Here is a 27716-nt window from a genome sequence, read left to right on the forward strand (position 1 = left end):
ATTATATACTATGAAACCAATATCAATTATAAAACAATAATTGAATATTACGCACAGATTGGAAAGTTACAAACAGTTATATACTGACAAAACTTAACAACCTACCCATTTAACTGAAACAATTACTGCAAAAAAAGTAAAAATTATTTAATAAATATAATAATCCTAATACCGATAATCATAATAAAAACAATAAAAGTACTATAAACATTTCTTTAAAATATAAATATAAATAAATAAATTTTTTTTTTCCAATAACACTCACAAATAAAAACGTGTCACACACACATAGACATCACACGCATATATCACACATACACATCACACATACACACAGACACAAACATTTTGTGAAGAAAAGTATTGAGTGTTCATAGTAAATAAAAATATTCAAATAAAAAAAGGAAATCTTATCAAAATACTCAACAAAACACATAGCGTCTCCCTAAAATGAATAAAAAATTTAAAATTATTAAATTTGAAAAATCATTATTTTTAGTTTCTTCAAAAACGGAGATTGATGATTTTTATATATTTTGTAACTTTCTTTATATTTTTTACTATTATATATTCTTTTTTTTCTTTTGTTTATTTGTTTGATTTGGTTTTTAATTTTTTTGTTTATGTTTTTTTGCTTTTTTATTTCGACCTTTTTCTTTTCTTTACTTTCTTTATTATTTATTTATTTTTTTTAATTTATTTTAAAATTCGTTTAAAAAAGCGTCCGCCAATCCGGAAATCTCTGCACTGTCTCACTGTCTCAGTAAATGTTTGAATTAAATGCGGCGGAATATACCTGCTTACGGTATATACTCAAACATTTAATGTTTTTCATTAAATGTTAGAGTTAGATTTTTATGTGATAAAAGTCTAACTCTAACATTTAGTGAAAAACCTTGGTTAACTACAGATGAAACTCTTTTGTTGTTTGACTTTTATTAACGTTATCAAAAACATACAAAATAATGAATTCGGAAAGCAAAACTTCTTTTCTGATAATATTTACAATGTTTTTCTTGATCACCCTGAAACTTCTACTATCTCAAACGTTAATAAGACTGGTGATTTTATTAAACTTGCTGTCACGTAATGGAAAACTTTTAATCTAAAAAATGTGGCCATATATTTTAGGTTCAATTATGATCAAAAAGTTTCCTCAGAGATCTAAATGATAAACAAAGAAAGTTTGTTTTGGATTTTTGCGATACAGCATTATGCATGAAAAAAATCTAAAAATAGGCATAAAATATCAACACATGTCACAAAACATGTTATTTAATTCTATTTTTTATTGATTTGAAACCTGTTTCTTTTTTTCATTATTTGACAAAAAGTTTATTGTAATGTTGTTGATGAACGATATTTTTTTTTACAAAAATTGTGTCAATAATGTTTTTATACATATGCCATTAATTGTGTTATTGTCGGGGGTGCACTTTTGCATTGGCATTAGCTTGTCACACTCAAAATGAAAATCAAAAAAAAATGATGTTATCAAAACTATTGTATTGTCAAACTCAAAAGCTGATAGCAGTTTATTGACCATTTGGGCTATGGGCCTTTGGATGGTACAATACTAAGGTGGGTGTGGTATTAAGGCCCAGCGAGTAATAAGACCCACTAGTCCAAACTACGGGAAAATATTAAATGCAAATTTTTTTTTTGACATTTAAATATTAGAGTTATCTGGTTTTATCACTGGCAGCAAAAAAAAATTAGCCATTCTTTACTGTGCGCTTGACAAAGCAAGATTACTTCATTGGTTCCGTCAATAGTTACTCAAGTCTTATTTTTAAGGTACATATTTTCACATTTTTAAATATTTTATAATGCTTCTATTTTTTTCAAGTGCATTCATTTGCATTAAGTATTTATTATCTATCATTACTCAACATGTAATATTTATGCACGTGTTGACACAAAAGGATACTTTATTGATTAAAGTGGCAGGGCCAAAGCGGGTAATAAGGTCCACTAAAAATTACATACCTACATATGGGTTCAGTCGACCAACCCATTCCCTCAACAGCTCTAGTCAATCAACCCAAAATGAATCTTAATGCTAGTTTCACTGATTTAATGTCGAGTCCTGCTAAAAAGAAAAATATGGCTATGATCAGCCTCAAAAAAAGTTTTAACTATGTTGCTAAAGCCCTGATGAAAGAAGATTTTCAATCTTCCACTTCTAAAGCTGTTAATAAAAAGAGCAAAGGAATAGCAAATTTAAAGAAAAGTAAGTCTGTAAGTGTGGATGTGAATGATTGGTTTTGTTCCTTGTGCCAGCAAAAGTCTGTGGAAAGTATGCAACAATGTTGTAAATGTAAAGTATGGTACCATGAGACGTGCATCTGGTATGATTCTGAAGATGAGTAAGAGTTAGTATGTTCATTCTGTGAAGATTAATGATTTTTTTTGTAACATTTTTTTATTGAATTTTTTAATTTTCTATTGTTATTCATTGTTGTATAAAAATTGGTTCTTTTGAAGTATATAAATATGCAAAATTATTTATTATTTTATAAATGTGAGATAAACTATGCATTAAAAGAATGTTTCCTAATTTTTTACTGTTTTTTTCTGTTTTTTTTTTCTGTTTTTTTCTATTTTTTACATGGGTCTTATTACCCCTCTAGGGGGGTAATAAGGCCCACTTAAGGCATGTTAAAAAAACATGAATAACTTTTGTTATAGTTAATTTCTCAATATGCAGATATCATTTTTACATCAAGGAATTATTAATCTTAAGCAGCAATCAAAATATTTTTTTAAACTTAATTTTCAAGGCCCAGATGACCAAAAGTCTGTTAGGTGGGCCTTAATACCCACACCTACTTTAATAGTTTTGATGACATCATTTTTTAAATTTATGTTTTTATTTTGTATGAAACATAAACGTCATTAATAATTTAATAACAAGTTATATGAAAATAAATATAAATAAAAATTTTGATAATAACCTTTTTTTTATAAAACTAAAATAAAATTTTTAGTTTTATAAAATGTCTTTTTACTTCAGGTGAAATACAAGTGTACTAAACTACTATCACATCCTTTGGTTACATATTTCCTTAGACACAAGTGGAGCAACTGTGGTAGATATGTATATTATTCAAGACTGTTTTTGTATATGATTTTTCTTTTGTTTATTACTGGCTATGGGTTGTCTTTGAAAGCTATTTATAATGATACAATTAATAATGAAATAACAGATTTTTGTGTTCCTCTTGACAAGGCAAGTTCTGCTATTATGTTCTTTATTGATCCTGGCAGATATGTTGTAATAATATTAAGTTGCATCAGTTTAGGAATAGAGGTAAGTAGATTTTTAAAATTTTTTGGTTTATTATATTGGAGGTATGTTGGGTGTAATACTTTAAATCAAACTTTAAACAATCTTAATCTCAAATTAAGTAAGAATCTAATCAATCAGCATACTTAAAATTGCATTGAGTCAACCTCTCCTTAATTAAGTAGCAATCTAATCAATCAAGCAATTAAAAAGATGTAAAAAAAAAATGTTTTAATTTGAAATGGTTTTTTAACCAATTTTTCAAGTAAAAAAAAAATATAGAAAATATTTTATACTTAATTTTAACAGATAAAAAAAAAAAATTTCTGAAATAAGATAGTATTAATTATGGGACAATTCAATAGAGTTCATGACATAATATTATATGATTTTATATTGAATAACATTATCTATTTAAATCAGTAGATAAATTTTACATAAAAAATAAAGTTTTACAACCATGTTGTGGTTTCAATTCTAGTCAACCCAGTTGTTTAAACAAAATAGTTTCTAATTATAAATGAAAATGAATTTTATGGTTTGTTTAATAAAATATATAATAAATCAGTTTAAAATTTAGTGCCATCAATAAATGCTCCCTCAAAAATTGTCCAACTGTAGCTAACAACTGCGGCTAACAAGAGAATTAAAAAAAAAGAAACTAATTAAAATGAAAAGTTAATTAAAAACAGTTTTATGAAACTGCTGATTTGTGATTTGTGCTTAGACAAATGTCACTAAAACAAGTTTAACTATTTTGTACACATTTTTTAAATTATAAATTACATTTATAATGATTTTTTTTCTCCCTCCTTCCTCCTAACTTTCTATTATTAATTAATCAATTTCTCTTCCATTTTTCCATGCTTTATATAAGGTTACTTTCTATATATGTTTGTGTGCCACAAAATTTGAAATCAATTTTTGAAAGCTTTTTTCTCAACCAATTTTGCTCAAATTTTGCACACTTAATCATTTTTGATGACAATACAAGGAAATGGAAAAATTTGACCAAAAAAAGTTAATTAAGTTAACAAAAATTTAATTTGTTTTTCCCCATAAGAACACTGAATTAATAAAAAAAAATTTAAAAACGTAACAGTAATTTTTCCTTCTACAAAAGATAACAAAAAAAGAATTTCTAGGCCCAATAGAATTCTGCTTGCATAAAGAATAGAATTCTGCTTGCATGGATTTGAAAAAAGAATTTTTTTTTGATTTACTAGTTTATTTAATCTGAAATTGTTCTATTTGTTAAATTTTAAACAATGGTGATGTAAATTTTACATCACTGTTGTTTTTAGATCACTGTTTTAAAATTTTGTAAAAATCTTGGTTTTTAAATCATCCATTTTTTTAAGTAAAGGTTATCTTTACTACTTTTATTACTTCATTTTTTTAAGTAAAGGTTAAACTAAAAGTTGCTTTAAACTAAAAGAACATAATTTTAGATATGGTTTTTAATTTATCTTTATTGCTACACAACTTACAAAATTCAAAATAAATTATATAATATTATGCTATGCTATATTAACACTTATGTGTTTAACTTTATACTTTATTTATATAATTTAGGTAGCTAATAAAACTAATGGAAACATTAAAATAAATATATAATATTATAAAGTATTTAAAAAAATTTAATTTCCAGTTTAATTCTATATTATATATATATATATATATGGCCAATTCCATAGTTCAGTGACGCATCATGCGGAGAGATTTTTATTAATAGAAATTTTTCTATAACTCAAAAATAATTTTTTATTACTCTAAATCAATCTTGAATTAAAATTTTATAATATAAACTAAACACAATTGCATTAACATAACACTGCTACATAGCAAAAATTAAAACATGAGTTCAGTGACGCAACGCGGAAAAAAGTGTTTTTTTATCAGCATACTTTTAAATGGAGTTTTCGCTGAAATTTTAATTCTTGCTTGACTTATTAGATTTTTTTGTTGTAATTTATTCATTTTGCAATAAGGTAGTCATAAAAAAAGCCACAAACAATAAAGTTTTCATATCGTTTTATTTTACAGAAAAAAAACTATCAGTTCAGTGACACAACGTTCAGTGACGAAACAAAAAGACAAAATTAAAATTATTTTAAAAAGTTTTGTTATTTTGTAATAAACTTTAATTATACTCAGGTGAAAATAACATTGGAACAACGTTATCATTCTGAACATAAAAATAATGTGATTTTGATATACCTTTGATTTTTCTTGAATAACTTAAAATTTAACTGAATCCAAGTTCATTTTTTTGTTGTCTTGTATTGTTTTCTAACATGTGAATTACAGATATTTGTAAATCTTGTAATGCTAACGCAAAATCTGCTGCTGACCTGATTTCGTATTGACTAGTTTTAACTCTCAGGGCTGCGATTCGCTTAACAGTAGCTCCTATTCCGTCAACCACTCCTTTCCCGTGCATCGCTGCAAAGAAATGCCAGAAGAATTTTTTATGAAAATGTTTTTCAAACACAACCATTGCAGCCATAATGCTTTTGTTTTTGAACTGAGAAGTGGCATTATCGCTGAACATGTGTACTTCTTTGACTTGATCAGGAATAAAGTGAAGGATTTTGTCAATGTACGGTATAATGGAAGACTTAGTATGATCAGTTGAATCTGAAACTATGACAAATGTTTTTAACTCAATGTTCCAGACTGCTAGGGTCATGATAGAAACTTGATTTTGACCAAAATGAGCCGCTTGTGGCTCATTTTGATAGAAACACCTAGCGTTTTCAGCCCAGTCAACTTGGATTACTGCAATTTCAGAATTAACACTTATCCAAACCTCCTTCAGTTTATTAAAAATTGTTGATTGGTTTTTCTTTACAAATGCGTGTTTAACAAACTTATCATGCATTGCTGATATGTGTTGGATGAATTCTGTTACAGTAGACTTTTTTGAAATTTTTTCAATGTTTGCATATGTTTTAGTTTCAGGCTTTCTCCACTCGTCCCAGGATACTTCGAAACCAAATGTATTAACAGTTTGCAAGTGTTTATCAAACTGTTTCATACCTTTGCATGTAACGCATTTGTCATAGGCGCAATCGTATATGTACGGTTCATAAACAAAGTTATTTATCATTTCAAATCCAACTTTGATTGAAGGCGCTTGAATTGATTTTGTTAATGCATTTAAGGCAAATTGCATATTTTCATGCAAACTACAAACACAAACATTATGCGGAAATTTTGTAACTGATTTTACATTGCGTGGACGAAGGTCGCAAAATTTGCTGAGTCCAATTTTTATGTGACGATGCTTTTCCTTGAATAACTCGAAAGCTTCTTTTAGCGTATAATATAAATGACGTATCTGAATATTGTTTGCTTTTCCGTCAGATAATTGAAAAAGATAAGTGACATCTTTTTTGTTTGGTGATATTTGGGAAACTTCATCTTCATTATAAAAGTTTGCAACTGCTAAAACATCGCTTTCAGAAAGACCATACAGCTTTGAACATGCTGGAGGTAGACCCGAATTATCTTTACAAGCAGAGCTATTTGAAAGAATAAAAAGAATTTCAGATTGTTTCTCCTTTGAAATTTGTAGTGCTTTGTAAAACTTTTTTCAATGCTTTTCCTCTTTGTTGAACGTTTTTAAAAGATGAGCTTGGTCTTTGATATTGATTTAAAAGTTTTCTTTTTAAAGCGCGACTTTTTAAAACTCTTAATTTTGCTTTAGCAGCATATGCTGCTTTTTATTAGGATCGGCTTTCAATTTCAATTTCCAAATCAGCATTCCGAGAAACATAATTAGCTTGGTATTCTGCATAACGTTTTTTTTTTACTTCTAATTTTGATTCCATTTCTTAAAAATTTACAACTTTATAAGAAAATGTTAACATAAATCCAAAAGTTTACTAATATTTACTAATAGTCCTTCACAATACTAAAATGCAAAAATTTATTCGAATTTGAAAAATTTGAAAACCCACAACGAAATCTGAACTTTTGGATGTTATTTTGACTTCCTTACCGCGCTATTTTATAAAACGCTAATTATCCCGTCGATGGGTTCAGTGACGCAACAGCTTTTAAACTATAACTATATGTTAATACAATGCTTTTTGACCAATTTTTTTTTTAGTAATGATTAAAAGTTTACATTAAAATATATAATTTCTAAAAAAACCTCGCCATAAAGCATAATTTCATTGCGATAATTAAACTTTTTTAGCTTTTAGTTCAGTGACGCAACGTAATTTTTGCAGATGTGTATGTGACATAAAAACACTTGAATTATTTTTAAAGAGTAAAAGTTTTTTTACTCAAGACATATATGTAATCTCAAAGATTCTTTCTAAACAAAAATATGGATATGTTTTGTTTAAAATATTGCAATAACTCGCCCTCAAATTTTACTCACTTTTTCGAATAATAAAAAGAACAAACAGTTGCTGACATTCATCAAATTTATCTACTCGGTTCAAACATTTTCTACTCAAAATTTATTTTAACAATAATTTTAAGGTGTTTAAACTATAATTAAAGAAATAAAACCCTTTGAAAAAAGATATTTTTAAACACGAAATTTATCTCTTCCATCGTGGAAATAGCCACATATATATATATATATATATATATATATATATATATATATATATATATATATATATATATATATATATGTATACATATATATATATATATATATTTATATATATATATATATATATATATATATATATATGTATACATATATATATATATATATTTATATATATATATATATATATATATATATATAAAATTATATTAGTGTATTTTACAAATAGAGTGCTCAACGTTCTTAAAGAACAGAGCAAAATAAATGTTTATAGATACATATGCATATATCTACAAATTACTTATTGTAAATGGAAACCGCTTAGACTATAATTATTATAGCCTAAGTGGTCTTCATTTACCTACACATGTAAAATAAAAAATGACAATTAACGAAATAATTTTATATGGAATTTAGCACAAAAAGTAATAAACAAATCATAAAATTGATTTGTCTACTAAACTAAACGTTATGAAAATAAAATATTTTATAAAAGAAATTTTAACACATATTAGGCATGTCGGGTATAAGTACCTGTTGTGCAGACTACTATATATCAGCAGTTCAGTTGTTGTATTTTTTAGTTATTTAAAGTTTTTAAGAAAAAGATTTAATTTTTAAAAAAAGATTTTTACCTGAGGTATTTTTCTTTTTTTTTTTTTTTTTTTTTTTTGAAAAATTTCAGTTCTATTAAAAAAATTATATCACTTATATTGTCTCTTTTTTTTTCTTTCAAAAACCACCATTTTTGGAAAGGAAAAAGGTGGTTTTCAAATATTTTTTTTTACAAATTTTACCCATTATAGTTGTGCTTATTTAGTACTAACTTGAAAACAAATTAAATCAATTACTAATTCACATTTATGCATTGGTTAGCAACTTAGTGGTTAAGTTTACTTAACTGATTGGTTAGAAACTTGATGGTTAATTTCACTGATCTGTGGGCATAGAACTAAATGTCTAAGAAAGTTCAAATCTTCTGCTTGATGGACAAAATTATCTAATTCTTTTTTTTAATGGATATGATCGGCTTTGTGATGTGTTTCCAATGTAATTACATACATTACCAATGTTTAACCAATGCAAACACAAACCTCACCAATGTTTTGAAATTAACATTTTCATTATGTTTAGATAAAAATATTTAGTTATAAAATGTTTTAGGTGCAAGAAGTTTTTTTATTCTTCAATTTAATTTATACCCTAATTACAAAATTAATTTTAATGGTGCTTTTCTTGTTTAAGCAACTTTTTTATTTCAAGCAGTTTTTTACTTTTTTTTTAAAGCAAACACATCTTCAGAAATTATAAATTTGTTGTACTGCAATTTTGTCCTGAAAATTCTCAGTCATTAATACCATGTAAAATGATAAACTTTCTTTCTCTTTGCTTATTCAAATCCATTAAAAACACGATAGCTACATTTTTTCTCACAAATTAAAATTATGTATAAAGTTGTATTTAAAACTATATAAACAATTGTTTTCAAGCCTATAATTAATAAAATAAGAATTATACAATTTGCATAATAATATCTATATTTAACTGATATCTTTATCTGCATTTATATAAATGATTTTTTTTGTTGCTGTTATACAAACTAGAATTATTTAATGACTTAGATTTGTTAAAAACAAATCACTAAGTTGGTATAATTTACTCAACAACAGCCATTTTTATTTAGGATTGGTTAGATGCTTAGTTGCTTCAGCTTTATTATAATTTTTAAAGTAGGATTTTAAAATAATTCTCAAACTGTTTAAGTATATTTTCGTAATAATATATTGGTATTATTAAATGCACACTTTGATATAACAGTAAAAAATATTTTTATAAACAATGCCTAATTTTTATTATATATATTTATATATATTTTGTAAGGCGTTTACTTTTTTTTTAATTATCTTTTAATTTTTCTTTTAGCTTATCAAGTTTCTAAATCATCCTTATCATTACCTTCACATGCACAGAGTTTTGGAGCTGACAACATATGTTTGTTCATTAGTTTATGCTTCATTTTCTTTTAGTGACAAAAATCATTTGTGGTAAAAATTTTGAATTTTTTTTTTTTTAAAAACAAAAACTTTTGACATATATAAACCGACTGATTTTTTAACATTAACTAATATATAGAGCCTTATACATACATAAGAAAGCATTTCTATCACCATATTGGAATATAAGAGCAAGTATTTACTATATTACAAGAAATACATGAATAATAACCAATTTATCTACAAATTTATTGACATACATAACCAAGTATCAAGCAGTTTAGAAAAATCAACAAGCAACTTACTCTTGTGTGCTCAATACATGGGAGATGATGTTTATTAATTTTTGAAAATTTTCCCACCCATCGCCAATCCTATTAAGACAAAAAAATTTTTTTTAAATATATAAATAAAAAAAATCGGTGTAAACAGCCTTAAAAATAAGAAAATATACTCTCAGTCACTGATAAGAATAAAAACTTAGTTAAATCAGGCTTTAATTGTTGACAACAAAGTTCTCAATTTATCAAAAATTAGTTTGTGTGTTTTTTTAATGCCATAGTATGAATTTATATATATATTAAATCCTATTAAAGTTATGATAAAAAAGCTGTTATAAAAAGCACTATTAATTTGACAGCAAGCCACACTAGAATTATATTGTTTTATGTGTATTTTGAAAAATATTCATACCTACTGTTTATCAGATCTGGTCTTAAATTTCCCCATCTTCCTTTATGCTTAATCCCCCATCACCTTTTTTTTATGTCCACCCACCTCCACCCAACCACCATCATTGTATTTATGAGAATTAATTTTTTTTTATAATTTTCTTTTTATGAATGTTATGATTTAGGTGTTCACGTGTATATTTTGATCTTGGTGGAGCCACATTAACACTGGCATGGTTAGGCTTGGTACTTTTCTTAAGAAAATTTCCAAAGCTTGGAATATATGTTGTTATGTTTACACATATTTTAAAGACTTTTGCTCAAATATTTCCTGTTTTATTTTTATTTGTGATTGCTTTTGGTCTTGGTATGCACATGGTCATGTTCAATGTGGTAACTAAAGATTTTATATTAATTTATTTTAACTGTGTATAAAATAAAAATTATAGTTACACTGATTAAGACCAAGTTGTACTGAATTGTAACTGAATGTATGAGGGATGTATAGATTAGAATATAATATATAAATCATTTCATGCTATCTTTACAGTAATACAAGCATTAAATGGATAATTAAATAAATGGTGCAAACAAGGATGTGAAGATTATAGAGGAAGAAATAAAGTTGATTTCAAACAAGTTGAAAAAGAACAAAGCAGTAATTGTTGCCAATGTTTAGTTTCAGAGCAATATTTAAAAGAAAAGGAACTAGCTTAATTACCTATAATTAATTATATATCCTTCAAAAATAACCATTCTATAAATATCTTTTGAAAGCTCAGTGTATTACTCAAATTACTCAAATTTCTTCTTCTTTTACTTTTGGTCAAATAAAAGAAGCTTATGAATCAAGTTGTTCAGAATTTACTTCAAAAATAAATCAATTCATTAAATTGCTGAAAAAATGTGTTCTGTTTGCTAGAAACACCATAACATAACATTTACATGGTATTATTCTGAATATGTATTTGTTTATCTCTTGGTGTTTTTAATTAAGAGTTTTTGTTTTTGAGTTTTATAACAGCAAAGAAATATATTGATGGCTCCAGGTATAAAATGTTTGTGAAAAGTAATTGATTAGAAATAGGTATGATCATTTAATACTAAATTTAAAACAATGTAATTAGTTTTTTAAACATTACACTACATGTCTCAAATACAGACATCACTCTCTACTATCAAGTTTATCATTAAAAATTTTATATATCCTCAAACCATAGCTTTTAACATTACAATATAAATTGGGTAAACAAATAGGTTCTATGCACCTTTTTTTTAAAAAAGAAAACTCACCTGTTCAAGGCCCTGGAGCTAAAACAGTCTACTAATAATACTCACTCTTAATCTTTCTTGTAATTTGTGTGATGTCACTATCATAAATGTAAAACAAAGAATTTATAGAAGTCATTAACATAAATTAAAAGAAAAAATCATCAACAGGAAAGATAAAACAATCTTTAAAAGTGGTATATACAAAGTGTTTTTACAATTTTAGGTTTAGACCATTTAATAAATATTCACAGAGCTTCACTTTAATGTTACTAGACATTATAGACAATGTGCTACTACTTAAATCAATCTAGAACTGTTTGCATAAAATCTTTATCCTAGTTAATTTCTTGAATCTAGCACTTTTCTTTTTATCCTATACATACTGGTTAATGCATTGTTAAACAAGGCTTTAGCTTCGGAATTTATGGGTTTAAAGAATTTTGTGCAACAATTTTACAAAAAAAATATTTTACAATATATATATATATATATATATATATATATATATATATATATATATATATATATATATATATATATATATATATATATATATATGTATGTATGTATGTATGTATCTATCTATCTGTATATATATATATGTATATATATATATATATATACATATATATATATACATATATATATATATATATATATATATATATATATATATATATAGATATATATATAGATATATATATATGTATGTATTTATTGTTCTTGCTAATATTTGCAAGATTTTTGAGTTTTCAATTAAAAAATTCTTTTATCTTGAGTCCAGCTACTTTTTTTTGACAATCAGTTTAGACTTCGAAATTCTTATTCTATTGATGATTTGTTAACCATAATGACTGAAAAATTATATTGTGTCTTAGATGGATGTGTTAAAGCAAGTGGTATTGCTGTTGACTTAACAAAGCCTTTTGATAGTCCTTTTCAATTGCAGTATTAAAGTTTTCCTTGATGGACACCACTTTTATTGGTTTCTATTAACCTTTGGGATATCATAAGGTTTTATCCTTGGTTCAAATTTGTTTTCCATTTATATTAATTATCTTCTTATAAATCTCTAAAGTGATTCTATTTACTGCACAGCTATACACTATCTACTGCTTACACTTACTTTAATATAATATATTTTAATATAATTTGAGCAGCCGTGGCACAATGGTTATAGTTCTGGCTGAGAACCAAGAGGTCCAAGGTTCGATGCCAGCTCCAGCCCAACAAGCGACATTGGTACAGAAGGAGGCGCGAACAACATATCACGAACATCACCGTGGGAGAATGCTCTCCCACGGTGCTCTGTGATAAGACCGTAAGGACTTCTGGGAGCACCTAAATAACTACAAAAAAATAATAATAATATACTATACACTTATACAACTATACACTTAAGAAAAAATCACTTATAACAAGGTGATATTTCCTCTGTAGCAATTTAGAGCTTGCAGCGACTAGTGAATTTTAGCCAAAACAAAACTTATTTGTTTAATGCTAAATTGCATTCATTTTGCTATTCTTATATTGATAAATTGCAACACTCTTACTGAGTCTGACTTACTGAGTCCTGCATGTTTTCTTGGATTATCTTTTATTACTATAACCCCTCATTGAAACCATATATCCAATTTATTGCAAAGTTAGCTTTTTCTAAAATTGCCTCTCCTAATTTTATTTAAGCTTATTTGTTCAGTCCAATGACTCATTGTAAATGCTATGTAAGAAACAACCCATAAGGTGGGTAAAACGTATCTTTTGTCGTTTATAATATCGAGATTACCATGAGAAATTTTTTCTCATAATTTTGAAGATGCTAAATAACAATAGAAAATGTTTAGTTTTTTTTTTTTTTTTATTGCCATTTTATAATTGTATTTTTATTTTTGTTTTATTGCTGCTTTAATGACCTTTTTTTTTAGTCACCAACTTCATTTTCTACACCTGGGCGAGGAATGGCTAAAATAATAATTGGGATGATGGGAGAGTACGAGTTTGACAACATATTCAATAATGATTATGATCCAATGCTCTTTTCATGGTTTTTGCAAGCAATTTTTATAGTTGTTAACTGCATTATACTGATGAATTTATTGGTAATTTTTTTACCAAAAAAAAAATTGTTGCTTTTTAATTCTTTTATTTGATATTTGTTTTATGATTTAAGTTTTTTACAATTTTAGATTGGATTAGCTGTTAAAGATATTGAAGCTGTACAAAAAAAGGCAGAACTAAAGAGGTTAACAATGATGGTAAGCTTAAGGCATCTCATTTTTTGGATTTTATTTTTGTTAAAATTTGGATTTTAGTTATTGAAGTTTGTAAAAGAAAATGTTATAAGATCCAAAAATTAGTATATAGATTGTATATAGTATACAAACTGAGTTTAAAGATTGAGATTTAGTTTTTTGTTTATTTTCTTACTGTATATCAGTTTGTAAAAGTCCAAATAAGAAAAATATTCAAAACTAAAAACAAAAACTAAAATCAAATATTTAAAGTTTTTAAAAATAAATATGGCATCTGCATAAATTATCTGTATTTATATTAGAGATACCAAATATATTAGCCATATATATACCAATGCCCAAATACCAAATATTCGTTGACACTTAGTTATTTTGAGGGTTTCCACCCTTGTTATTTGCGCTGTTGGCGTTTTTGTTAAAAAATGTGTTTCCTTTATATATATAAATAAGTATGATCAGTGTCCCTATCGTTGTTACAACTTATTCTAACCATTTATGTATAGATCAATTGCCAGTTACAGCTAAGAAGTTTTTTTTTTTGTTTTTTTTTTTTGAAAAATACGTTACCTAAAATAGATATCGAATAAAAAAGATTATTTTTTTTGTTACATTTAGGTAAATTTAACTTTGGATATTGAAAAAGCTTTACCTGTTTCAATACAAAAGCAACTGGTAAAATTGGAAGAATCGGTGTATCCCAATACAAACAAATCTTGGAATTTCTGGTTTTTTTGGTCTTCCGAATCTTCTAAAAAAAATTTAAATAAAAAGGTGAATGCCTACGATTTATCTTATTGGCTTGATTATTTGAAAAATTTAAATAAAAATGTATGTTAATTAAATTATCACGTCGATGATGGATTTTTTTTTTTACTCATTAGAACAACATGAAGACTATTAAAAAAGAACACAGCGAACTTAAAGAAACTGTGATTAGTTTACGACGGAGAATGAAAGCTATTGAGGCCCAAAATACTCGAGTCGAAGATATGTTGATTGATTTAAGTGCTCACCTTACCATCAACGAACGTTTTTGAATTTATATTTATCTTTTATATCATTTAAAATTCTATTTTCTACTTTTTTTCTTTTTTATACATTAAAATAATTTATATTAATAAGTCTAAACCGCATAACTTAATGCAACTGTGATTCTACGTAAAAAATCACGATTTTATCCAATCTTTTTTAGTTTTTCTTAAGACTTTGTACATTTGTTGGCCCTGTTCGATTTTACAATAAACTTTTGCTTATAAACAATGAAAAACATTTTTAAAATATTACTAAAAAGAACTAGTTTACTTATAACTTGTTTAAAGTTTGGTTATAACTTGTTTAAAGTATGGCTACTGACAAAAAACTACGGCTACCGACAAAGCTATAGAAACTGGCAATTACTTTAACTTCCGACAGAAAAAATGGTTTTTTATAGAAGCAATCTGTGTTACTTGGTTTTAAAATAATAAAGGTTTAAAAATCTTACTCAAAAAAAGTCCTGAGTTAATCGGAATGTTATTTTTAGACAAGTAAAAAATGTCAGTTTCAGAAAAAAATGAGCCTAAAAAAAAATTATATAATAGTCTTAATTTGCTTACTGGTTATTTGCTTGATGCTAAAATCTCACTTTAATGTATTTCATTCTACACCAGCATGTGCTCTTTTGCCTATAAAATGCTTGTAATTTATAATAACTATAATGTATGGATTTGATCAAATAAAATTTATTTTCTAGGATCTCTTATGTCTGGCTCTGTTATGTTAGCCCAAGGAGTATTTAACTGTTAATAATTTTTATTCACTCAATGTGGAAGACTGCGTAAAAACAGCAAGACCATACCAGACGATTAGACAGAACAAAAAATACACCACTACATCACACCTGTAGACATTAATGATCTTAAGTATCGCAAGACTAATAGTTTACTCTTAAAGTTGAAGAATAAACTATTGGCCTATTTTTTTTAATTTCGGAACAAATTATTGAAATTTTAAGAATAAATTATTGAATAAAAGTTCTAAATAGTGTTTTTATTTAAGTTTTTTATTTAGAACTTTTGTTTAATCTAATTTGTTACCTTAAATGTTACCGAAGGAAAATATTTACCTTAATGTTACCTTAAATGTTACCGAAGGAAAATATTTACCTTAATGTTACCTTAAATGTTATCAAAGGAATGAAATTTATCTGGAATGTTATTAAAGGAATGGAAAGTTACCTCAAACGCTATCAGAGGAATGGACATGAATGTTATCCAAGGAATAGAATGTTACCTTGAATGCCATCAGAGGAATGGAATACCTTAAAGTTATCAAAAGAATTGAATGACAATGTGATCGCAATGACCATACAGCGCAATATATTGGGTTTCCAACCTCATTTCGCCATTATATCATCTCATTTTGAAATTTTATTAATTTTTAACATTATAACACTGTTGCATTTAATTGCAACACTGTTGTTAAATCATGTAGATTTTAATTATTTCAAGTTCCCATAATAACTCTTATTAATTGCCATATTCATCATTTTATTAACCAGGTTAATTAGTTTTTATTTGCCAAAAAAATATCCAAATTTTTAATATCACAATAATAATGAATTTACATCAAACTATAAGTTTATATAATATTTTTTTAACTAGAAAATAAAAATATTCTTATTATCCAAAATATTTGTCAAAGTATTAAAATAAGTTAATAGTAAAAATTTAAATACCAATTAAATTTCAATATTTTTTTAAGCAGCAATATATAATCAAACAATCAACAATGAGAACAGTTCAAGGATGATTAAATCATATTTAAAAGGAAATGCACCATCAGAAGTTGCAATTGTTTTTGGAACAAACTACGATCTGTTTAATTGTTCAAAAATATAAAAATGACTTGCCTATAGAACCGTAGTTAAAAGGTAGTTCTAAAAAAAAGTTAACTGAAGAATCCAAGATACTAATCAAAAATTGGATTGATGGTGGTTGTTGAATATCTCTTGATGAAATTAATGAATTAGAAGAGGTGTTCTTTAGCTGGAAAGAGGGCCAAGCAAACAGTGTCAATGAATACTACTAGTGTGCTGGGTGCATAAATTATTTTGGGCACATGCTTAGGTTATGATTCCGTGTTCAAGAAGAGAATCAACTGTTGATGAATAAACTTACATTTCAATTTGTTATTTTTGATAAAAATTTTTGTTTAAATTTAGTTTTCATATAAACTAAAAGTTTTTATATTCTCATTACGAGAATCTCGTAAATAATTTACAAAAGAATCTAACTGTTTTATTTTATATTAATTAATATGTTCTTAGCGCTGTCAATATTTAATGCAATAGTGTCAAAATTTAATGCATCATTGTTAAAATGTTCTGATACAATGTCGAAATTGAATGATACAATGTCCAAATGAGGTCGAAAATTCTGTAACTACTTTTAAGCAAATATAAGCTTTATTACGTACAAACAAAAGTCGTAAGCATTAAAATAAATGAATAAAATATGTGATCGGACGTGATTTATTCTCTTACATAAAATATAAAAATTCAAAACGTAAAATTAACTTAAAAAATGAATCATGGAAAATAAATGGGTAATTTACTACTAAAAAAGCAACAACAAAAAAAAAAGAAAAGAAAAACATAATTAGGTTCTGAGTTATCGAATGAATTTTTTAATATTCAACTCCTAAATTAATAAAAGCACTAGAAGGACGTTTTTCAAGCGATTACGATTGCTAAATATAAAAAATTATTACCGGAAGATTTGATAAATTTGATTAATATAAACAGTTTAGCATAAATTGTTTATAATAATTATTGTTATTATAGTTGAGCATACTAGTGTTATATATGCTTCAGAAACTTCTCATCAAAAGATATCGTTTTAAAAACAGAGTTAAATAAATTAGAGTTAAACCGGGTCAAACCGCACACCATATCATTCCGCACATGATCGAATAAAATTTTATCAAATAAAAATCTTTTATCAAATAGTCAATTATCAAACGGGTACGACTATGAAAAAAATAAAAGTAGATTCAAATAAAGAATTAATTCCTCTATTCGAATTTATAAAGTTATATGTCGATTCAACACCATTTTCTTTTCTTTTTTGATGCAACTTTAACGGGGAGTCAAAATTTTTATATATCTCATCGTTGCACAGTAAGCTAGTGACTGGACAAAAGTATAAAAACCAAAATCAGAATTTTGATGCCGAAATGGTTTCAAACCATAATATAGATGTTATAAAACAATTTAAAACCGTGAATATTTATTTTTATTATTATTATGACTTCAAGTGCAAAAATGGCTCCCGACTGTCTTGGATTGGAACTAAGAAAGAAAATTATTGGCGATTACGTAAGTGGAATGTCACAAAAAAGTATTTGTGATAAATATCGCGTGAAAAAATGGACCGTATTAAGACTATGTTCCAAATATCGTTCTACGGGAAAGTTGGCAGCAGATAACAAAGGTGGAAGGCAGCGTTCCACCACTTCTAGAGAGGATTCTATGATCGTCAGATCCGTCAAGAAGGATCCCTGGATATCATCAGTCGAGATACAAAAGCAATTAGTGCTGCCTGTATCGGACCGAACAATCAGGCGACGTGCTGTTGAAGCCGGATTGTTTTCTCGACGCCCTGCAAAGAAATCGCTGATTTCACTAAAAAAACCAGAAGGAAAGACTCCTGTTTGCTACATCTCATATTGACGGGAATGTGCAGAAATTGCGAACTATCCTGTTAAGTGATAAATCGAAGTTCAAAACCATTAGGAGCGATGGCATTTGACATGTACGTCGACCGGCCGGAAAACGCCTTGATTTACGTTACTGCCATAAGACCGTGAAGCATGGTGGAGGCAACGTAATGGTCTGAGGGTGTTTTTCTGCTAAAGGTCTAGGTCCAATACATCGAAACGATGGAATAATGGAGCGCTTCATGTATAAAAATATCCTGAAAGATGTTATGTTACCTCATGCTGAATGGAAAATGCCAATAAAATGGGTTTTTCAACAAGACAACAATCCGTAACACACTGCAAAAGTAGTCAAGCAGTGGTTTCAAGACAACCACCAATCGGTGATGGATTGGCCGCCTCAATCTCCGGATCTCAACCCTATCGAGAACCTGTGGGAGATCGTCAACCGCAGAATTAATCGTTGTTTGAACAACTGTTTGAACAAATCTAAAAGGCCTGGGCAGCGATTCCACAAAGTTTCATTGATCACCTGATCGAATCTATGCCTCGAAGATGCAAGGCTGTGATCGACAACAAAAGATTCGCCACGAAATATTGATAGCGAAATACAGCTTGGTCAACGTTTTGTCGAGTTGCACTTGTTTTGTCCAAAAGGAAATCAACTTTTGATTAATTTATTAATTTTCGTGTACAAATAATGAACTTTGTGATGAATAAAACTTGATGAACTTTGTCTCTAAACAGTTACATAGTTATTTCTCTAAATTGAAAAAATGCAGCACTTTTATATAAAGAAACTAAATTAGCATTATTTGGTTGCACTCGTTTTGTCCGATACTGTATATATAGGGTATTGTGGCTTATCCTCCTCCGGCTAATTGCCATATAAAGGCCACATACCCGGGCCAGCGAAGACAAGGTCAGCTCACCAATGAGCGTCATCACCAGCATCGCTGAACAAGAGTAAGTGAATTTAAGAAGAATGAAGTAAGTTAGAGTGAAAGTCGGAAAAAGTCGAGTTAGAAAGATACATAGAATAAGCGGGACAGATATTGCACGGGGTGTTAGAATGTGCAAATTTTAATAAATGTATAAAAATATTTATACATATATTATTATATATATTATTAAATATTATATATATATATATATATATATATATATATATATATATATATATATATATATATATATATATATATATATATATATATATATATATATATATATATATATTCTAATTTAAATTTTGTTGTTATTAATTTAGCGCTTGTCAAACCAAATGGATTTAATAATCTCTTTTGGTTGTGGCTACTTTTGACTCAACATTCTGTCAATACAAGAAAAAGAAGACAGTATACTTGTATACTGTATATGAAAGTATACGATTTTATTAAAGAACAAGATTTGGAGTTTCAAAGCGAAAAGTTTGAGAGTCAATTTCATTCATTCATTTTGATTATGGTCAGAGATGGATTCAAAGTAAATTAACCGGTGCAAAGTTTATTAGAAAGAATCCAGCTTGGCTTGAAAATAATTTTAATACCACATTAATGAAGGATAGTAAAAATAAACAACTCGGCAGACCTACATTATAATTTCAAAAACCATCATCAAAAACAAAGAAAAGAAAAGTTGCAACTTTGTCAGCTTCAAATTCTTGTAAGTTATTGTTTGCTAAGCTTGTACTACTTGTAGCATACATGGTCAAAGATTTTTGGTGGTTGTAAATGCATGGGAACAATATAACCATACAAATTTTAAAAATTCTGTAGACGTTCGTAAATATCTGCTAATTAGAAAACTAATTAATGAAGCTAATTTTTTTTACAGAAAACAAGTTTATCTAGCAACGTGTAATAGCATGTGTAGTAACACTAGTTAATCATATTAAACTTAAATAAGTTTTGGTATTCCAAAAAAAACACTCTCTTTTCTGATAAATTCACTCGATTCATCTCAACTCACTCACTTCAAAAAAAAAATAGCGTACAAGAAAGATGATATGTAAGAAAACAATACGTCTCTGAGAAAAGCTGCATTTAAACATGGAGTTTCAACATTCAAAGATCGCAAAAATAAAGACGACAAAGTTTTTCATGGCTCTGGTACAAATACGGTACTCTCAAATGAAACAGAAAGAATGATGGTGCATGCGTTCCAATCAATTGGTGACTGGAATTATGGTTTAACCCGAAATGAACTCCTCGAACTTTAACTGGATATCTTAAACGCGAAAATCAATTGCACTTATTCAAAAATGGCAAGCCTGACAAAAACTAGTTTTATGTCTTTATAAAAAGATGGTCAAAAGAAATTTTAACAAGAAAAGCGGATAACTTAGCATCTAACAGAGCCGCTTTTTATTCGACAGAAATAATTGATCTTTACTTGGAATTCGTCACCAAGCAATATCAACAGATTGGTATGACTTCTGGGTTGCATATTTGGACTTTTGATGAAACAGGTTTTTCGGGTGATCAAGGCGAAGGAACTGGAATGCCTACTGGACCTACCGTGGTGTAGTAGGCACCAAATATTTAGTTTCAAAACCAGGCTAAATGAAGCACGATACGTTTATTGAAAGACTGAAATAAGTATTTATACCGGAAACTGAGCAAACTGGTGGTTATAAATACCATTTCACTCAGTCACAGCACCATCATCTTCAACAGTCGCCGCAGTACCTAATCCAACTACAGACTGATTATCATCTTTATCAACTACGCCTACTTCAGATTTTGATAGGTTACAAGCATGTGTTTAACAGTATGAGACTAGAGATGGAGTTATAGAAATATTTTTCTAGCCAGAAATCAACCGCATGTTAAGAAATCGAAGCAGTGCAACATGTTAAAACTTCGCAGAAAATCTATTATTGAAGAAAATATGAACGAGTTCCACAAGTGTGCGGTTTTATCAGAATGTCGCCTAAAACTACACAATTTTATTTTTACATTTAATATTTTCGATATTTGATTATTATTTTTCAGACATATATTTATATAACCTTATGAAGCTTTTTATTACCTATATAATAAAATTAAAAAAAAAAACGAAAAAAAATAAACGAAAAAAAAAAAGTTATGTAATTTTTATTAGTTAGTGTGCGGTTTGACCAGGTTTTACTCTATCGATTTTATCGTTTAGATAAATAAGAGTTTCAACTTAATTAAAAGATTGAATTAAAATTTTTATTCATCTAAACGATAAAATCGATAGACTTGGATAATAAAGTAAACTTGGAAATAGCAAAAATGCAAACAAAGAAAAAAGTATACTAACTTTAGAAGAGCCTACGCTTGAAAGGACAATAGAAAACCGCAAAATTTCAAAACAGGTGACATTAAAAAACAAAATAGGTTCAAACCGAGTTCTGGTTCAGATTCAAAACGAGCTCTGGACATATTTTCGCGTCACGGTAAAGAAGGAGGCGTGAACTTCCTAGTTAAATGCACTTCCGCGGTGCTTTGTGACAAGACCGTTAGGTCTTCTTGGGGCACCTAAATAACAAAGTTAAAAAAATATTTTTTTAGAAAAATAAATAAAATACGAAAAAAGCAAATTAAATAGAAATAATGAAAAAACTAAGCAACTACCAAAGACGAAAAAGAACTCTGACAAAGGACTGGCAAAGGAATTTTTTTTTAGAACCAAACAAATTATAATCGAGGAAGGAAAAAATCTTCTAAAGCTAATAGATATATATTTCAAATGGAAAAAAACATTTTTAGATATATGTATATATATTTTTTTAACAGATTGTATGTTTATATATTTATGAATCATCCCAAAAACATTTATTTGTTTTCCTATTTATTGAAATTTCGTTCAATAATTATAAGTTTAGGAATTATAGTTGATTATATGCTGTTACTTACGAGATGCAAAAAAACATTGCATTAAACCTGCTGTTTTAAGTTATTTTAAGCCATGACTTTAATTTGAAATTTAAAACAAAAAAATAACACAAATAACATTATTAATCAAAGTTTAAAATTTTTACTATATAGTTCCCTAATTTCCTATCCCCGTTGAATTCTACCAGGAATACTGGGATATATATGGTGAAGAACTCACAAACGTTATTAATGACAATCAATGCCGTAGCAGGTGGGTCGGACCCCCCCCCCCCTCCTTCAGAAAAAAAACCTGCCTTAGGGAAAAGGCTTTCGATAAAATTTATAGACCATATTTATTTAAAATTTTTAGAACATGCAATTAATCAAACAATTAAACACACCAATCTATTGTAATAAACAACGGCTTGATGAGTAAGTCTTTTGAATTTCAGAGAGGCGTTCGCCAAGGCGAGAAATTTAATATAAAAATTCTTATTGAAAATTGAATGCATGCAATCAATTTAAAGTAAGGCACATACCACATCCAAATAATCTTTTAAATTTTTATTTAGGTTAGTATTACCTTTCATTATTCTTTGTAGCTCATTTTAACTTCATCACTATCATTAATAAAACAAACACCAAAGAAATTCTTATTTTGTATAACGTTAACTGGATATGTAAAAACAAAAAATAATAACATCATAAAATTTTCAATTTTTGTTTGTTTAATACAATTTTTATCAAATGCAGCTCGAATATTATGTATATATATACACATATATATATATATATATATATATATATATATATATATATATATATATATATATATATATATATATCAATAACAACCTTAAGATAAATACAGTAAATGCATAAATTCAAATAATAACTTTAAAGTTTATCTAAATTAGTGAGCTTAACTTGAATTATTTTCGGGTACATATTACTTTAATTATTATTTTTTATCAGTTATAAAGTGTTTATATAATAATTTTTTATAGAAATTTCAGTATAAAGACGATCCTTTTTTAGAAATAGACAATTGTGCTCTTTAAAACCCGTGTCGTATGCTAGTATATATAAAAATGCTTTAGCAGTTCTGCTAAAGCATTATTACATATATCAACATATCTGTGTAAACTTATTAGTACCCAAAGCGGGTGTTCTAAACAATATTTAGAATACCTGCTTGAAATGTGCTGGGTAATTACAAAAAATTTTTTTCAAATCTTTGTTTTGAATTAACATTTAATGTTCAATACTTTATAACTTCTTATTGTAAAATTGTAAACTTCTATATAAAAAAAAGAGGTACAGACTTTTTTCTTTATTAAGTTTCTATTAAGTTTTTATTAAATTTTTCTCCAGACCATCGGCAGCTATTAGGACCTAAGCGGCATTAGGTTCCTTGCCCCGTTAATTAACTTTGAAAAAAAAAAAGATAAAAGTTTGAATGTAAAATCTTTTTTCCTATATAAAAAAAAGTTGTCTCTTTAATGTGACTTAACTAATTACCTGAACACATTAACAACTTAAGTATTTCTATCGTGACATATATATCAAATGTAATTTCTTATTTGCAGAGACGATTCTACGGGAGGTGTTATACCTCCCCTTCTCCCCCCCCCTCCTTCCTCTTTTTTTTTGAAAGCAGTCGGTTACTTTTAAAGGATACGTCCAGTCCCCCGCTCCCTCATTTTTTCCTAGAATCGGATCTGAATATATAATCAAACGCCATCAATAGATGACATTTCTGTCACCACTGCCAACTTAATTAGTATTGTAAAATAAATTTTCTAAACAAACACTAAATCAAAAAACGTTAACAATACACCTCGTTGACTTTTAAACAAAAAAAGTTCGGTAGATCATTTTAGTAAATTTTTTATTTTATTTTGGAATGAATAAGTCTATGTGTACACGAGCATTTGGTCTTAATTGGAACTTAAGATAAAATATGTAATTGTCCAAAATATAAATCGAATCTTAATTAGAGCAAATGCGTCAAATTAAATTAAGCACAAGGCAAATTATATGAAATTTATGAATAATTAATTTTTGTCAACGTTAAAACTCGAAACAATCTAAATTCAAACTCAAAAAAATTTGCCATAAGTTTAAATCTTTAAACACAAAGAGAAAGTTGAAAAGTTGAACTTAGTTTTAATTAACAACTTCTGTTTTATTTTACTGGTTAACTAAAATCTTAGAACATAAAAACTAAAGATGTTTTTCGAAGTTTGGCAAAATCTTTTTCATTGATATACGTGAAGAAAATACGCGTTCCTATCTAAAATTTCAAATTAGAATCAATTTTAAAACAAGAATTCAGGTCATCTGTTTCAGGATTTACTGAATTTAAATTTCAAAGAGATCCAGTTTAACTTAATAAGATCCAAAAAAGATAAAAGAGATCCAGTTTAACTAAATCCTCTCACAGATGCCAAAGTTGATACTCCAGTTTATATAAAGTTATTATTTTTTTCTTGGAACAGATTAGGATTGTTGAGATCATAAAAATTGCAATGGTTGGGATAACAAGTCTTTTTTACAGGGTTGAATATAAAATAGCTAATATTCACACGTGTCACACATTTATCTTGGCATGAACAACTGGACCAGTTAAGATTGGTCCAATAGATTAACTTTTTTTGAGGGAGGAGGGGGGTGTATACAATGATGGAATGATAGAATATAAATTTTAACTTGATCTGCATTAAGCTTGTCACAGACCACCGCGGAAGTGCATTTATCAAGGAAGCTCACTCTTTTTTTCTTACTGCATATATGGCGAGAGCCGGTTTTGAACGACGGACCTCCAGTTCTAAAGCCAGAACTCTAATCATAACACCACGGCTGCAATAAAAGTTATAAAATATTGTTAATATTCAATATTAGTATACTGTGCGATATTAGAATTATCAATTATAATTTCCACCTTTTTGAGTTTTGAGATAAAGTGATTTAAAAAATAAAAGTTTTAGTAAACGGCATGTTAAATGACTATTATTACTTAACTTTTTTTAGCAACTTTTTTACTTGTAGCTTCAGTTTCAATACACTAGAAAAATATTTTCAGGTACATAACACAATCAATAACTCAAATATTTCTCTCTATATATTTATATAGGGGAGACCGGGGCTAGTTGGCCGCAGGGGTAAGTTGACGAACTGCGTTTATCTTTAGAGCCTTTCATCAGAAAGTAACAAAAATTACTCAGAAACTTCCTTATTGACCATTTCATCATTCACTGTAGTATTGTCAGGATTCGCGCATGCGCATGGGAGATATTGAGATTTATGCGTTTTTTGGACAAAAACGTAACTTTTAGAACATCGCTTCCTTCTTACTTTACAAAGAAAATATTTAGTCGTATGAAAAAAAAATTATTTTAAAAGTTCCAGTCACAATTGGTTTACTATATCCAGTCAGATTTTTTTTTCAAAGCTGCCGTTTTTCAGGATCTATAGACTGTTTATAAAAAAAAAAGCTTTCGGGGTAAGTTGACAAATTTTTCACGGAGTATGTTGGCTCATAGCATTTACTATGGAAAAAAATATTTATTTTTATAAAACTATTTTTTTCTTTTTTTTAATTTTTAACAATATTGAAAATATTTATTCTTGCAAAAAAATTAAAAAAAAACTTTTTAGTTTTTTTTTCCACAGATAAAAGGTGGACTATTATTTGGTACCAGCTAAAAGTAATATTAAATTTTAAGATAAAATTGTTGCAAAAATTAATTAAAAAAAAAATTTCTATTAATTTTGCACTTAATAGTGCATTAATAATCATTTTTATAGTTTGCGCCAACTTACCCCGTGGTGGGGCAAGTTGGCGCAAATTTTTTTTTTTTTTGAGGGTCCGGAAAGGCCCCAAGAATTTTTTTTTGTAAATGAATGCAAATTTTATAAGATACCCTAATCCATACTCTTTAAGACTACACTTTAACATTTTTAAAAAAATGTACTGTTATGGCTACAGAGCTCATAGAGTAAAAACCGAGCCAACTTGCCCCGGTCTCCCCTATATATATCTTAGAGCAAATCAAATTTAAGTACAAATCTGGATGTGTTAATTTTTTATGCTTTATTAAAACTAAAGTAGACTTTAATTTTTGTTTTAACATTATTTAATTATTAAAAGACTTTTTTTTTTTTATATAAAAAAAAAATAAAATCTTTTAAAGCTAATATAGTCATTGTTTTAAGGTCTAAGCGAAACTATTGAAACTAAACTGCTGTAAATATTATAAAAAGATTCTAAGAATCAAAATAAAGAAAAACTTCCGTTAATGAAATGTTAAAAACATAAGATTACAATCTGAGATAAAATACAAACTGATGTTTTACAAACATAAAAATGAGATAAGAAACATGTTAAGACAGATATTTTTGATAAACAATGATTAAGAAGTTTTTTATCTAAATAAAATTTTGCGTAATAAAATTGAAGTCGTAAGGTGCGAATAAAAAACTAAATAAGTAAAAACATGATTTTCCTTCATCGCCACTAAAGCTCAAATTTAAATAAATTAATTTTTATTTGATTGTGAATTATTTACTTCATTATCTACTTTATTTCATAGTCAATAGAACTATGAAATAATGAAGTAAACTGTAGTTTAAAAATAACACGATAACTCGATGTTTTGCAATATGTTGGTCTCGCTTAACATATAAAAGATACAAAAACACGTCGCCATTTCTGTTAATAGGAATATATGCAAGTCTGTAGTTTGATATTTTGAAAATTAAAAGTAAATAAAACTATATATATAAAGCTTGAGGGGAAAATAAGTAAGAAGTTTTAAGAACACTATTCTTATGAAAAAAAGTGAGTTTTTTTTGCGAGTAATGTTGATATTTTCCTTGTAAGTACATTTTCCTATGATTTATTATTCATACAGATAGTCATAGTCTTTATAAGTAATTCAGTTTTTTTTTTAACTTTTTTTAGCTTTTTTATTACAAATTTTAGGGTTAGTTTGGGATATAAGGCAGATGAGAGTTTACACAAAAAGCATTTTTTAATAATAAAAAAAACTTGGAGGTTTTTGTATTTGTTTTAACTTTAATGAAGTATTGTTGATATTTTACTAAAATATTTTTG

General features: G+C 27.2%; 2 protein-coding genes across 7 annotated transcripts in view; both read left to right on the forward strand.

Annotated features, from left to right (window-relative positions):
- Nucleotides 1–15133, forward strand: part of LOC101236772 (transient receptor potential cation channel subfamily A member 1) — a 103134-nt gene extending 88001 nt beyond the window's left edge. For all 6 annotated transcript variants that reach the window (XM_065793163.1, XM_065793162.1, XM_065793164.1 and 3 more), the window contains 7 exons: nt 3017–3313; nt 9789–9910; nt 10716–10923; nt 13728–13901; nt 13989–14057; nt 14670–14825; nt 14936–15133. In XM_065793163.1, the coding sequence (XP_065649235.1) occupies nt 3017–3313; nt 9789–9910; nt 10716–10923; nt 13728–13901; nt 13989–14057; nt 14670–14825; nt 14936–15091 (1182 nt within the window). In that variant the 3' untranslated portion in view covers nt 15092–15133. The remainder of the gene's footprint in view (nt 1–3016; nt 3314–9788; nt 9911–10715; nt 10924–13727; nt 13902–13988; nt 14058–14669; nt 14826–14935) is intronic.
- A 12155-nt stretch (nt 15134–27288) lies between these two features.
- Nucleotides 27289–27716, forward strand: part of LOC100203910 (transient receptor potential cation channel subfamily A member 1 homolog) — a 102630-nt gene continuing 102202 nt past the window's right edge. The window contains exon 1 of the mRNA XM_065793161.1: nt 27289–27477. The gene's annotated coding sequence lies outside the window, so the exon portion shown is untranslated. The remainder of the gene's footprint in view (nt 27478–27716) is intronic.

This window comes from Hydra vulgaris, chromosome 03, assembly GCF_038396675.1.
Source record: "Hydra vulgaris chromosome 03, alternate assembly HydraT2T_AEP".
Classification (NCBI taxonomy): Eukaryota; Metazoa; Cnidaria; class Hydrozoa; order Anthoathecata; family Hydridae; genus Hydra; species Hydra vulgaris.